Source organism: Hylobates moloch, unplaced genomic scaffold, assembly GCF_009828535.3.
Source record: "Hylobates moloch isolate HMO894 unplaced genomic scaffold, HMol_V3 SCAFFOLD_15, whole genome shotgun sequence".
Lineage (NCBI taxonomy): Eukaryota > Metazoa > Chordata > Mammalia > Primates > Hylobatidae > Hylobates > Hylobates moloch.
The window spans coordinates 64488180-64503015 of NW_026652290.1; the positions used below are offsets into that span (position 1 = coordinate 64488180).

A 14836-nucleotide genomic window follows, 5' to 3' on the forward strand; every position below is an offset into this window, starting at 1 on the left:
GCACACCCTCCTTCTGTCCGCTCCGTGAACAGGAAACAGAAATACAGCTCCAATTTTTTCTTTAATGGAGGAAGAGAAACCACAACCCGAACAAAAAACTCAAAAACTAAACTCCAACCAAACTAAACTCTCAAGATGGAATCGTGAGAGATGCAAAATGTCCAAAATGTCCTAAGTGGATCAAACCACCTGCCCCTTAACAGGTCTGCCTCTCTTCCTGGGAGTCAGGAGTGACCTTGATGAACTGGATGTTAGGTCCAAAAATGACAAACAAGCCCTCCGCTGGGAAGCATCAGTCCAACCCCCTTCTTTTGACAGCAGGACTAGAACAGACCAGAGGTTCCGGAGAAGGTCTCTATACCTAGGTGGGTTTCCTGAGCTGGAGAATTTTCTGTGGGGCTGTCTGTGTGTTGAGGCTTTTCCCCATTCACTTTCCCAATTCACTTCCCAGAGAGCATGCTGAGCTCATTCCAGGACACTGATGGTCAAAAGGCTCTCCCACCATCACATAAAATGTACTAGGGTTCTGTTAGAAAATTAATCTCACTTGTGGAAAAAAAATGCCCTTAAAACTCTGGAGCCCTGAGTTGTATGTCCTGGAGCATGTTGGGAAAAGAAAGATGTAGGGGGTGGAGCATCAAATAAAAAAAAGAGACAAAAAATTTCACGAGCCGTGGAAATGTAGAAGAAACACTGCTTCTGCTGCAGTTGCTCTTAGCCAGGGGCCAGCCGTGGACAGCACTGTCACCTTGAACCCTGTCCTCCTTCACCTGCCAGCTTGTGGGCTGGATGGCTTAAGTTCTAGCCCTGGGTGACCCTCTGACTCTTGAGAGCATGTGTATGTGCTTGCGGTCGGTGGGGTGTAGTGCGTTAAAGCCGCAAAGCAGAGGTGTGAAGGGCCTGCTGTAGGTCTTGGGAGACAGAGAGAAGGCCCTGGGTTCTGAATGTTTTTACTTTTCCTAGGATCCCTGCTTCATTTTTGTTTTCAAGGTGTTAATTGTTTCTCTCTTCTTGCCGTCTAGCATGTCCCAAGCAGAGATGGGTGGCTAGGTTTGGTAATGGGGTGCTGGGAGGGGAGGGGATATCCCATTCCAGGGCCCTTCCCAGTTTTGGGGCTGGGAAGCCTCAATCTCCTTGAGCACAGCAGGGCTTTGCCTTCTTTCTTCCCTGAGCTGTGGCCACCACTGGGCTGTACCAGGATCTAGTGCAACTTGGGTGACAAGGTGTGGGTGGCTGCAGGTGTTCTCCCTGCATCTGAGGCAGGGAGGCAGCTGGGGGCTTCCAGCCAGCCTGTAATGCCCCTCCCAGGGCTAGCTTCCTAGCCTTATTTTTAAGCCCTTTTAGTGGAGCAAAAACTATTTAGAACTATGAGTTCAAAAATAGGATTATTCAAGCGGATGTACTTCACACTGTTCTTTCTCTTGGGACAGAGAAGGGGGTGCAGGTAGGGGATGAGAATAGAGGAAAATGTGGAGGATTGCTAAAACAAATTGAGAGAGGAAGGAGAAAGGGACCCAGACTAGTAATTGAGACCAATTTATCAGAAGACTTAAGGAAATTTGACATCCACTGTAGCTCTTCTAACTGTGCAATTACACAGCATTTGGAAAGTGAATGATTAACCTGATTGTCCATAACAACCATTGAGTAAATACACTATTACAGATTGCCAAAATAGTACAGTGAAGCGATGGACCAGCAGCCACTTTCAAGGGGCTGTAATCATCTCCTGGGCCAAGGCTGACCCAGAGGCTCCTTGGTTAGTGAATCATTTACTAGGGAAGGTTTCCCCTGGTCACTGCTGGCTCCATGGCCTGGTCCTTCCAGCCAGGTCATTTAGAATGGCTCTCCAACAGGAAGAAAAGTTCACTGCACAGAGCTTGAATCCTAAGTACTTATTGAGGGGGTCTTCTTTGCCCAGCATGGTGCTGGGCAGTCAGAGGCAGACCACTGAGTCTTGGTTCTTAGAAGCCTTGAACTTTTAGTTGGAGAACCAGTGGTAGATGCACGCAGATTATAGGGAGACCTGGATCCAGGAGAAATGGAGTGGAGAGCCAGGTTCAGAAGAGAGACACACCCTTGGAAGGCCTTTGTGTTATCCAGCCAGTGCCTTCATGTCCCCAGCCCCCTGGCCTCCAGCCCCTCCCCCACAACCTTCCCCCACCTCTCTGTCCTCGGTGCAGAGTGGGGCAGTCATCTCAGTGGGGCCTCCTCCCGGGGAAGTCCACAGCTTGCTCCACATTGGAGGAGCTGCCAAAGTCGGCCAAGAGCCGCAGGCCATAAATGCAAAGTATGATTTCACAAAAGCTGCTTTTGAGTGAGAAAACTGAGTGGAGTTGTCCCAACCTGTCAGCTTCAGATTTCTTTCCTCCTCCCCATAAATCAAAAAACGGTTGGTGGAAGGGAGGGACAGAAGCGTTTCATTTTCAGATTTTGTAAGAAAATAAAATCAAATCAAAAGAACCTGTCCCACGCTGATACCTTACATGCCAGGTTTGAGCCTGAGGCAAATTTTTGTGGCCATGTAATAAGCCTCTTTAAAATGGTGACAGACCCTTGACTCTTTGCCTTGAATTACATTGATAAAAGACATTTTATTGCATTAGAGCCGGGGCAGGAGTACAGGACGGTTCTTGCCTGGTCGGCCTCTTTGAAACCGCGTCAGCCTGCCGTCCACACTCTCCACCGCCTGACAGGGTTTGAGTGCGATGGCGGCTGAGATCTGTGGGCCGGTGACAGAGGGGGCTTTCTACCCAGCAGTAGAAGGTTGAGGCCCTGGAAGCAAAAGGATTTCAGCCTGAGGGGCTTGTTAAGGGAGAGTTATTCTTTCCTGTTCCTAGTAGACCTGAGAGAGCTTGACATTGGTGGCCTCCGGTCAGCCTCATGCTTGGGACTGCGTGGAAACGCTAGACCTGAGAGACCTCATTTTCCAAGCAGTCTTAGAGAGACTCAAAACAAAAAGTGGTCCCCAGGTCCCACCGTGATGTGTGGCCCCTGTGCCCGCAGAGGCCAGGTGTCCATAGGCTGAGTCCCCACGTGGACCTGCTAGGTGGGTAGAAAGGAGTTGAGGAAGTTGTGCTGTTGGTTGGAGGAGCTTGGAGGTGTCTGGGAACATTGGATGTTACTCACATGGAATCAGCAGAATTAGTAGACCCAAGAACAGACGGCAGTGCCCCACCCCGTGGCTGGACTGAGGCTGCTCCAATGATGGCAGGTTGTATCTGTGGGCATCTCCGATTTGCTCAGGGAACTCTTTTCAGATTGGTCAGTGGTATAAATGAAGGATTAGGAAATTGGATAAAAAGCCAGGGAGGAGGGGAAAAAAAAAACAACAAGACAAAGCTGAGGCCTGTGTTTTGTTCTGTGGGGCTCTGCCACAGAGATGAGGACTGAGGCCGGAGCTGGGACGCTGTGTGCCTGGGAGGCCGGAAGGTGCTGAGGCACTGCAGAGGAGCAGCTGCCGCGTGCCCCGGGCAGAGGCCTGTTTTCTGAAAGAAGGACTTGCTGTCATGGGAGGAAGCCTGGCCTCGCAGCACCAGAGCGCTCCTTCATTCAGCCTCACCTCAGGCGAGAGGGCAGCCTAGTTTTGTTCCTGAAGAAATGTTAGAGCCTGACCTGCTAGACCATTTTTTTTTTTTGGTAGAGCTTTGAAGCCTTAAATTAGTTCTCATAATTTCTGAGCAGCTCTGTGTTAACCACAGGACATAATAGGTTTTAATTCTGGAGAATGGCTGGTTCTGGTTCTCAGAATCTCTTGGCCAAGACTGTCACAGAGTATTAGGCCTGTGAAGTGCCTTCCACATTTCCCCTGAAGTCCACACACCACTCACTCAATAGTGCCAGAAAGGCAAGCGAGGAGATTGCCTGAAAGGGGCTGTAAGACCAGTGTCCAGACGACACGTTTCTGCCGAGACCCTGAGGTGGCGGTGGGAGGGGGTTCGTCAGAAGGTGGGCAGGGTTCTGAAGCCCAGCCCTGTCCTTCCTGTCCACAGCAGGACACTTCTGAGATCTTCGAGTTCCTCACTGGGAGGTGAGGCTAGTACCTTCCCTCATTCCACAGGGCGACTGTGGGGGCAGGATGTGAGGAGAGTACTTTGGGAAGAACATAGCACTTTCCACCCAGCCTGGGCAACATGGTGAGATCCCATCTCTACAAAAAGTACAAAAATTAGCCAGGTGTGGTGGTGGCACATGCCTGTAGTCCCAGCTACTTAAGAGCTGAGGCAGGAGGATTGCTTGAACCCGGCAGGCGGAGGTTGCAGTGAGCCAAGATTGCACCACTGCACTCCAGCCTGGGCAACAGAGTGAGACCATGACTCAATTAAAAAAAAAAAAAAAGCTTTCCATAAAGGCCAAGACAGATGTGCTTCCTTAAGAAGGGCTAAACTTGGAGGCCTTGCCCCCCTCTGGGCTTGTTGGCCTTGGGGGAGGCCTGACAGAGCCTTCCTGGGGCTGCCGGTTCTTCTGGCCCCTTCTCCGTGCACAGACCAGTCTTGGATGGTAAGTCAGGAAAGCCCTCCAGCTGGCCGGGCTGCAGGGTCGCTGGGGCTGCCCACACTTGGTGACCATGGCTCCCTACTGCCTTGTCACTCACAGTACCACTGCCCCTGTTTCCATAGTGCCCACGAACAAAACATCGGGAGTCTCTTGGAAACACCATGTTTGGTTATTTCTTTATTTCTTTATTTATTTTGCTGTAAGTTCTGGGATACATGTGCAGAATGTGCAGGTTTGTTACATAGGTGTACATGTGCCATGGTGGTTAGCTCCACCTATCCACCTGTCATCTACATAAGGTATTTCTCCTAATGCTAACCCTCCCCTTGCCCCTCCACCCATGTTTGGTTTTCTTTAGCTTATTCTAGTATTTTCTCAAGACCGATCGAAATGATAATATAGAGGCATAAAGCACATTTGTTGTGAGTTGATGCAGATAAAAAGGCTCGGGGTGGCCCCTTCAGAGTAATTGTGTGTTCTGCTGGCTTTGATAGACAAGCCCTTCTCTGCCCTGGCAGGTGTTATCAGAATCAAACGTTTGCAAATGGTCATTCTCATCGCATCCATCTTCACAGCCCCATGCCTCTTCCTGAACGCTCAGTTGAAAATGCGTATTTCACCTTCCTCAGGTATCTAATACTTAACCCGAGAGAAATGCAAGTTTGGTTTGCAAGGCGTTCCAGGTGTCCAAATGATGATTTTCCATCCTTTTCTTCATTTCTCAAGTGGGGTAGGGAGGCATCAGGGTGTTTGTGATACATTTGTGTGAAGCTGGACAATTCGGGTGCTAGAAATATGTTCAGGGCAGTGTGTTTTATCGTCCCTTCTAACTACAAAAGCGTGGATTGCAGTTGAGCCCCACTTTCAGAAGGCCCAGTACACACAAAAATCTCATTAATGGAAACTGATAAATTAGAGAGTGACTTTTCACATTACAGAAAGATTGTTAACTTTTCAAAAGGTTTCACCACAGGGTTTCTTTAAATAGTGAGCTCCCCCACTGAATTTAAAGTGTTTGTTTACAGATCATTAACTACTTGACAGAGAGGATATTGGGGGTTGGGGGGAAGGAAGACACACTTAAAAGGTAAAATGTTAGAAGCCCTGCCAATTTTCAATGAGCCTGGAAGGGTGACGAAACATCTCTGAAATTATGTTGGTTAGCAAATGTGATTTATTTTACAGAAATTCATTTCACACATGGCTTTCCAAGAACCCTCCATGCTGATGGGGTGTGGTGGGAGGGCAAGGACCACAGGGTGCTGGGCTTTGCTGTCCTGGTTTGTGGTGGCCGGGGAGAGGACTCCCTTTTCTTAGAGTCCTGTGTGTGCCTTCGTGAACAGTGAGTGCCAGGCTCTGGCATGAGGCCGAGCTTTGCTACTGGACTTCTGGCATGAGCCACTGAGACCTTTTCCCTTGACATTTAGCCTGGGTTTGGGGAAGTTTCTTCCTGGTTCTCTGACCTTCAGTCTCATTGGCTCAGGACGCACCTAGGTTTCCTCCTTGAAGCTCAGACAGGTGAACTTTGCAAGACTGTGTCCCAGGAGGTTGAAATCCATCATCAGGCTCACTCTCTAAGCCTAAGGATTAGCCTGGGGACCGAGCCCAGCCCCGAACTCTCCTATAAGGCCCTCCTCATCCAGGTCAAGGTCATGAGGGGAACAGGTGTATCCTGGCCAGCTTCTAGCACGGCCTATAGTAGGTCTCTTGGTTGGTCCGAAGGAGGCCTGGACTGGCATGGGAGTCAGGAGAGAGAAGCCACCTCATCTAATCCAGTCTTCTCCTTTTAAAGATGGAAACACTTAGGGCCAGAAAGAAAGGATTTATTCAAAGTCACAAAACAGCTGGTGAGTGGCAGAGTTGGGGCTGCAGAACTTAGGTTCCTGACTTCCCTCTAGCAGTCTCTCCAGAGGAACAAGTCCCTGCTTCCTAAAGGAAGAAAGGAATCCGGGGAGTGGTGGCAGTGGGAATACACAGAGCAGGGGCATCTCTGAAAGTAGCTCCCAAATAACCTGATAAATACCTCAGATAGAGGCAAGGCTACACCCCTCCCCCTGCCCCCACTACACACAAACAAGATCCTTAGCTGAGGACTCAGAGCAGAAGTAAGGGCACCCCTATCCTCCCCATGGCTTTGAAAAGAAGAAAGAGGGGAAATTTGGAGGGATGGTCAAGTTGGTGATTGAAGAGACAAAGTAGTGTAGGAAAATCTCAACGTTTCTTGCACAGTCATTTGTTGAAAATGTGTCAGCAAGTACAGGCCCATCTTAAACTGGCAATGAGACATCTGAAATAGATTATTTAAGCCAGGAAGGCAGTATTGCAAGGAAGAACATGGCTATCAACACTTGTTTGTCTGACTCAGAGGAATAAAACATAGTAAATTTTGCCTTAGCGGGCCACCCACACTCATTGGGGGAAGAAACAATTGAGGTGGGGGGAAAACAGAACAGATGAACCTTCATGGAGTTTCACAAGAGTCCACATGGTTGTGTCCCTTATTTTCAGAAAATGTGCAATTGGAAAATACGCACTTGTGAAAGCTGAAGATGTCACAGAAATCTTCAGAGGATTTATTTAGATGGTCGTATCCTCTGCTGTCAACTGGATGAATCAGTGTGCAATATTTTGATGTGAATGTAACCGCCTGTTGGGCCCCATTTACTCTGTGCCCACCTTGGGCTTTGCTTCTCTCTGAGCATCTTTACCTGCTTTTTCTTTTTATCTAGGATATCCTTTCTCTTGGCTCTCCGGGTTTAACTCATAAGTTTTCCTCTTTCCCAAAGCCTCTCTCCCTCCCTTCCAAATGGAAGTATTTCTCTTCCTTTGAATTTCCATAGCAGCTCATCTGTACCTCTCTCATGACACACTTTCTGCATTGGGGTAGAGCAATTTCTGTGCAGGCCTTACCTTTTCTACCAAATGAAGCCTGCTGTGGGAGAAATCTGTGTCTGTGTTTTCTTTGTACTGCCCACAGTGGCTAGCCCATTGCTTTGGGCGTTGTAGGCACTTGGTAAATATTTGTTGAGTGAATGCATGAGAGGTTGAATGAATGCATGAGAGAATGAATGAATGGAATTTATCCTGGGAATACACATTTTGCATAGTGAGGTATGTGATTAAACAAACAAAAAAAATTGTCCTAAGACAATTTGTCTTTTTATGCAGCTGCCCTCTCAGTCTCCTAGATAAGTTCCACCATTCTAAGGCAAAAGCTTAAAGTGTAATAAAGAATTTATCTAATTCACGATCAAGTGAAAATACTTTGGGCCCAGAGCCAAAGAATATTATTGGAGTGAACTTTTTTTAACACCCTAAATTTAACCAGCTGGAATTCTTTTTTTAAGTACCATCCTATTCAACCTTTTGAAATGAAGGATTTGCCTTTTAGTGGGAAATCTGCATTTCAACACAAAGATGGAACACAATGTCTTTGGCTTAGTTGCTCTTCAGAAAAGCAAGATTTTTTTTTTTTTTTGGAATTATATGCTTTGCTTATGTTAAAGACACAGCTTGCAGAAAAATTTTGTTTAGGCCTGACAGATTGGTGGCTGGCATTTTTATAGATAAAGGGGCACACAAAATGTCATCTCTACTTCCTCCCTTTATTGAGAAAAAGCCTAGGAGGAGAACTCATAAAAGGTGAAGTTAGTAACCTATTGTTTGAATAATCAAGGCTCCGAAAGGATAGCATTGATCAAAAAAGAGTTTTAAAATGAGGGATTGATGTTATTAAAGTCACTGCTGAAGTATCAAGGAATCTAAGGACAATAAACGGATTTCAGGGAAGAAATTTTATATCGTAGTGTCTATAGTTATTGCTTTCTTTTGTTTTTGCAGAATACACTTTTTAAAGAACATCAGGATTTGGTAAAACCTTAACCAGTAAAAAAGCAATGAAGGAAAAAAATGCACATGTAAATGCTCATTTCTAGAACAAAAGAGAATGCGATTTTGACAATATTAGAAGGTTAATTAAGAAGTCTGAGTGATGATAAGGCTGGCACATTTTCATTATAGATTGACACAACTCAAGACACAGGCATAGCTAATGTTTGCTCTATACTACTCTGATAAGTCAGAGAATCTAAGTGAGAAGAACTGGTATCTGTGGTAAACATAGGGTCAAGAGCTAGATGCGGCTGAATAGAAAGGACATTTACTTTGCAGTTAGGTAAAGAAGCCTCTAGCTCAGACTAGCTGCACTGTTGTTATTTGTGTGGCTTGAACCTAGTAATCGGATTCAGAACTGGAATAGGTTCCTTCAGGGTACTTTACAAACGTTCAAGATACATTTTAAGTGTAGTCTAGAAGGTGGCTACATGGAAGGGCTGAGGGACTTGAGGATTATGGACTGGGAAAGGACTGTAGGTAGTCCTGTATTTTGGCCTGTCACCAATATAGAGACCCGTCCTCATCACAGTGCCATCCATTCTCTTTTTGAAGACCCAGGGTGAAAGAGGCGTCACGAGATAGCCCATTCCACATGGGACAGCTCTACTGCTTTTGTGCCTGTCTCACTGAAAAAAAAAAACAGGGAAATTATCTAAAAACATATGTTTAGGAAATATACACACATTCACACATGTACACAGACACACATGCACACACTCACATATACACACACGCATGGACACGCTCACATATGTGCATGCACACACTCACAAAATATACACACATGCACACGCTCATAAACACACATACGCATGCACACGCTCACACACACATACACACGCTTGCACATGCACACACACATACATTTTAGTGAATAGCGCACATCTATGTATTCCTGTGGAGAGTCCTTTGGTTTTAGTACCTGTTAAAGTTGGGCTCCCAAAGCAGTCATTAAATGTGTTGGAATGATGCTTTTTGCTTAGCTGTTTTGGCACATTTGGAAATCTGCAGTATTACCTGTTGATTAGTCGACAGTAATGTTGCTGTATTACACACCCCGTGATTAGTTTCAGAAACAAATAGCATGTTAATAGTCAAGGAATCTTTGAGATGTTCTTGAGGAAACCAAAAAACTTGACTTAATGACTTAAATTCCAGGAACATCCCACTGGGCTTAGAGCTCTGTGTCAAAAGTTGGTACCCAATATATGTAGAAATGTAAAGTGACCAAATGTATAACATTAAATCAAAGCCATTCCCAGTTTGTTGCATATTTTTTAATGGAACCTGAAAAATAAGAGTCATTATTTTAAAATTTAGCCATAAGGAAACTTTGCAACCTAATAATGTGTAAGGCATTTCTGAGGCCCCAAGTGGAAATGCTGGGTCTAGAGAGACCTTTATGAAATAGAACAGGTTGAAACACCTTCCACCAGAAAAGTGTAAGCCATCTGAAAAAAGATCGAGTCAGAAAAGGGAAATGTGTCCCATTTGAGAGACCAGAAAGGGAAACAAGAGTCCAGTTCCTGCTGTGTCCGTGTAGTTGCCACAGCTGCATTCCCCGACATGTCGGCTTTTATGGAAGCAGTGAGGACACAATCTGTCTGGCACAAGCTGGTTTGGGTGTTGTCTCATGCTAAGAAGGCCCTGGACCCGATGGAGAGCCTGGACCTGTTCCCCGTCCTTATCAATGACAGACGGAGGGTGGAACCTGAATTTCCTAATGGAGGGATCCTTAGGGATTCCCTAAGCTTAATTTGTTTTTGACTGTTCCAGTCCTAAAGGAGGTGGGTCCTGGACAGGAGGAAAAACAGCCTTATGGCCCATGGGTCTCTGCCCAGGGAATCTCAAAACTTCCAGCGTTCATACTTCCCTTACCCTAAGACAGCAGTGCTGATTCAACTTGAGTGTGCATGAGAATCACCTGGAGAATTTATTCAACATAGACTGCTGCTTCCCTGCCCTCAATTTCTGATTCAGTAAGTCTGAGGTGGTGCCCAAGAATTTGCATTTTGAACGAACTCCCAGGTGATGCTGATCGGGGGTGGGCCTGGGTCTGCACTGTGAGAATCACTTGCCTAAGAGCACTAACAAAGAAAAAAAGAGGACATACCTAGATCACTCACTTCCTAGCCAGCAACCAGAGCCCATCTCTGGCTGGGGAGAATGAAAGTGAAGGTGGGAAAAGAAGAGGCCCTCAACCAAGGGCAGCTCCTTTTCCCCTCCTTGGCCTGGGAAGGCAGAGCTGCTCCTTGAGTTTGACGCTCAGAAGCGTTAATTGTGATACTTTACTTTGCCTAAGCCGTGATGAAATAATTGAAGGCATCATAGCAAGAAGTTAAGCCCTAGGGAGGCTATTAACAATTTAGCATTTCCAGTCCTTGTGGGAATGTCGATTCTACTTACCAAAGAGAATATTATGGATGTGTTTAGTGGAAGAAGCAGCAGAATCAGCTGGGGTCCCCAGTTGGCTTTGCTTTGACCCTCTTCCTGGAGGAAGATAAATGCAAGGGTGAGTCTCACAAAGACAGTGTGCTTTTTTCTAAAGTAAATAGCTTCTTAGGCTGATAGAAATGTTTTCAGCTGTCTACTTCTGCAGGGGAAGCAGAGGTAGAGGGTGAACACAGCAAAGGTGAGGCCAGGAGGCCCAGGCAGCAGAGCAAGCCTTGTTTTCCAATTGTGAGACCAAGTCAGTTCATTGGCACCTTTCGAAAGCCCCATGTAACACTGCTGGGCTGGACCCTCCCCCAAGACTGTTAAGTACTGCCTAATGGATCAGTAGAAACCGGACCTTCTTGTTGGGAAGTGAAGACCACGGCAGGAACAGCAGGGGGTAAGAGACAGATTCCCAGGAAAGACCACTGGAACAGGAGTCAGGAGATGAATTCTAATCTTCACATTATGGTTAACCATCAGTGTAGCCATGGGCAAGTCACTTAATTTCTCATGGCCTCAGTTTTCCCATCTGTAAAATGAAGGGACAGACTTGATGATAGCTAGGGTCTTTTACAACTTAGAAAACAAAAACAAAAACAAACTATGCTGCCAGATACTCAGATGAGACCTCACTTTGCCACATGGCCGGACACTGTAGAGATCTGGTCCTGCAGTCAGCTTGTTTAGGGCTAATGGGTTTGTAGACAAGTTTGCCAACCAGAGATTCATGTGAGGGGCTAAGCATGGATTAGGTTAGCAGTTCTCCCATTTCTGGCTGGAGGCCTGCTGAAGCACTTCAGGGTCTCTTCCCAGAGTAAGTGGCAGAGAATTTGAAATTAGATGCTCCCCATACAAGGATCCAAGTACCTGTTGCTTTTATGCTGGGATCACAGAGATACCTGGGTTGCCTGTGTTTCCTAAGAAAAGGATGTCTGTTTTGGCAGCAAACTTAGTGATCGGCTGAGGCAAAAACAAGGCTGAGGCAAAAATGGATTCTCAGATTTCTCATTGAAAAATACCATGACAAAATCTGTAGTAATTTTATGCCACATTCTCAATTCATTTGACATAAACAGTCAAATGTAGACGTACTTGTTTGTTAAGTCCGGTCTTCCTGCTTGTGTTGTTTCACTTTGCGGTGTTTATTTTGTTTTGGGTCAGAGAGGATGAAATGTCTCTGTAGACGGTCTCAGGCTAGGTGGTGCTTCCACCAGGGCTTCCCTCTGCAGGCCTGGTAACAGCAGACCTATGCTGTGTGTGTAAGAGCCTTCTCAGCAGCACACCATCGTTACCCACTAGGCTCCTTGTGAAAGGAAATCTTGTCCCAACTGCCTTGGCTGTGCTTGGCAGTGTGCTCTATATAAGGAGAACAGGATGTATTTTACACTTGAGACCTGCTATCCTAGAGTACAACAACAACACTTCTAAGTGCTCTTAATATTAAGCTAATGGAAAACATATTGTTTATTCACCATCAAAGTCTGTTTTTCTTGTCTCCTGCCCTCCCCAATCATCATGAGCTCCAAACCTCTAGAACACACATAGCTTCTCCTGCACCATCTATCCTCCAGTCTGTCGCAAGATGGACAGCTACGTGGTTAGTTAGCTAGAGGAGGGCTTGGAAAAGCTAGGCACTTACCAAATAAACCATAAAATGCGCAGATTGCACAAACCAAATTTTCCTCTTCTCAAAAAAATCTCAGTGCTAGAAATGTTTCATTGACTGTTAGATTCATTTTATTAGTGTGAGAAGTCACTTGTCTTCACCAGAGTACAACAAAGTGCAGTAAAATGGTGAAGGTGGGTCAGGGTTTCTGGGTGCTGGCATTATTGGAATGCTGGTTTTTTCCTTGTCATTTAATGGTCAAAGTTATTTGGACCCCAGAAATCTAATCTTTATTTTCCATTGCTTTGTATTGTGAGAAGCCACATCTGTATAAGGTTTCCAGTTGACAGGATTCTAGAGTATGGCCCAGCTCAGTCCAGAAATGCCCAAGGTTCCCCTATCACTGAAGGCTCTATCATAAATATAGCATGGGAAGAGGGGGGCAGAGGGACAGAGAAAGCAGAGTGATGGCCAGGCACGGTGGCTCGCACCTGTAATCCCAGCACTTTGGGAGGCCGAGGCGGGCAGATCATGAGGTCAGGAGATCGAGACCATCCTGGCTAACATGGTGAAACCCCGTCTCTACTAAAAATACAAAAAAAAATAGCTGGGCGTGGTGGTGGGTGCCTGTATACCCAGCTACTCGGGAGGCTGAGGCAGGAGAATGGCGTGAACCCGGGAGGTGGAGTTTGCAGTGAGCTGAAATCGCGCCACTGCACTCCAGCCTGGGCGATAGAGCGAGACTCCGTCTCAAAAAAACAAAAAGAGAAAGCAGAGCGGGACTCTGTCCCATAAAAAACGGTTCACAAATCTACTCATTTCCTATCAGCATTTTGTTTTTTGCTTGGGTTTGTCTATAAAGTAAAGTTAATGTATGCATGTAAACCAGCCTTGCAGATAAAATCCCCTCATGTTTCCAGGCTACCCACAATATTACCAGTTTTCCCCTTGCTGTTTACATATCTCTTTCCACAAGACAATAATCAAACAACAACAAATAAACAAGCAAATGAATCAAAGACCACGTCTCCCCATTCCTAAAACAAACCCTTTCCCTTTTGTCAAAAAGACCGAAATTGAAAACAAAACAGAAACTGTGGGAAGTAACTCACCACTCTTCTTTTGTTTCAGGCCTTGGGCCTGTTAACTATCTGCAAGGCTGTTGTAATGATGTTGTAATCTATTTTAATGGAATTGAAATGTGATATCCTGTGGTTTATGATGCACGTTGTTTGTAGCTGTAGTGCTTGATTTTGGGTTTCTTTCACAGATAAACTTCTGCACTGGAGGGGCCTCTCCTCCCCTCGTTCTGCACATGGAGCTCTAATCCCCACGCCCGGGATGAGTGCAGAATATGCCCCGCAGGGTATTTGTAAGTTGAGCCTTATTTCTTCTACAAATGTCCATGTGTATAGAGATGAGAATTTCTGGAAATTGCCCTTACTTTTTAAGTACTGAAGGGAGTTACTTCCAAAATAGATTGTCATATGTATTATTCCATTACTCACTTGGCAGCTGCTCCCCACTCCACTCAGCCCCAGAAGGACTTCTTCCCTCCCCTTTTTCTTTCCTCACTGGAGGCTGGGAGCTGATAGTAGCTCATCCCTGTGGGTCTTCTCCCCAGGGTCTTGTCTGGCTCCATGGCTAGTGATTGAATATGCCTGTGCCCCTGGAGCCCATTTTTTTACTGGACATTCACTCCTGTGGCCTCATTTAGGACTTTGGGTATAGTCCATGGCACACATCTTTAGCCAAGGCCAGAATCAAAAGGAGTCAGTTTAGGGTTATTCCAGAGTTATTCTAATGCATATTCCTTATGTATTTACATGTGTATTTGAACATAGTATATTTTATACATACATGCCCACACATAATTTCGACTTACTTTTCTCCTGGTTTTAGAGAAAAATGCACATCATTGTAGTTAAAATGTGAAGGTTCTACTATCACCACCACCACCAGTACCACCACCACCACCACCATCACCACCACCACCACCACTGTCACCACCACCATCACCACCACCACCACCACCATCACCACCACCATCACCACCACTATCACCCATCACCATCACCACCACCATCACCACCACCACCACCACCACCATCACTACCACCATCACTACCACCACCATCACCACCACCACCATCACTATCACCACCATCACCACCACCAGTACCATCACCACCATCACCACCACCACCACCACCACCACCACCACCACCACCACCACCACCACCACCACCACCACCACCACCACCACCACCACCCCCACCACCACCACCACCACCACCACCACCACCACCACCACCACCACCACCACCACCACCCCCACCACCACCTCCACCACCACCACCTCCACCACCACCACCACCATCACTACCATCACCACCACCACCA

At 46.3% G+C, this 14836-nt stretch overlaps 1 protein-coding gene across 10 annotated transcripts in view; it reads left to right on the forward strand.

The window, feature by feature from the left end:
• The window catches only part of BCL11A (BCL11 transcription factor A), a 106836-nt gene that overhangs the window by 72078 nt on the left and 19922 nt on the right, over positions 1-14836 (forward strand). For all 10 annotated transcript variants that reach the window (XM_058428450.1, XM_032176644.2, XM_058428455.1 and 7 more), the window contains one exon: positions 13704-13805. In XM_058428450.1, coding sequence (XP_058284433.1) covers positions 13704-13805 — 102 coding nt within the window. The remainder of the gene's footprint in view (positions 1-13703; positions 13806-14836) is intronic.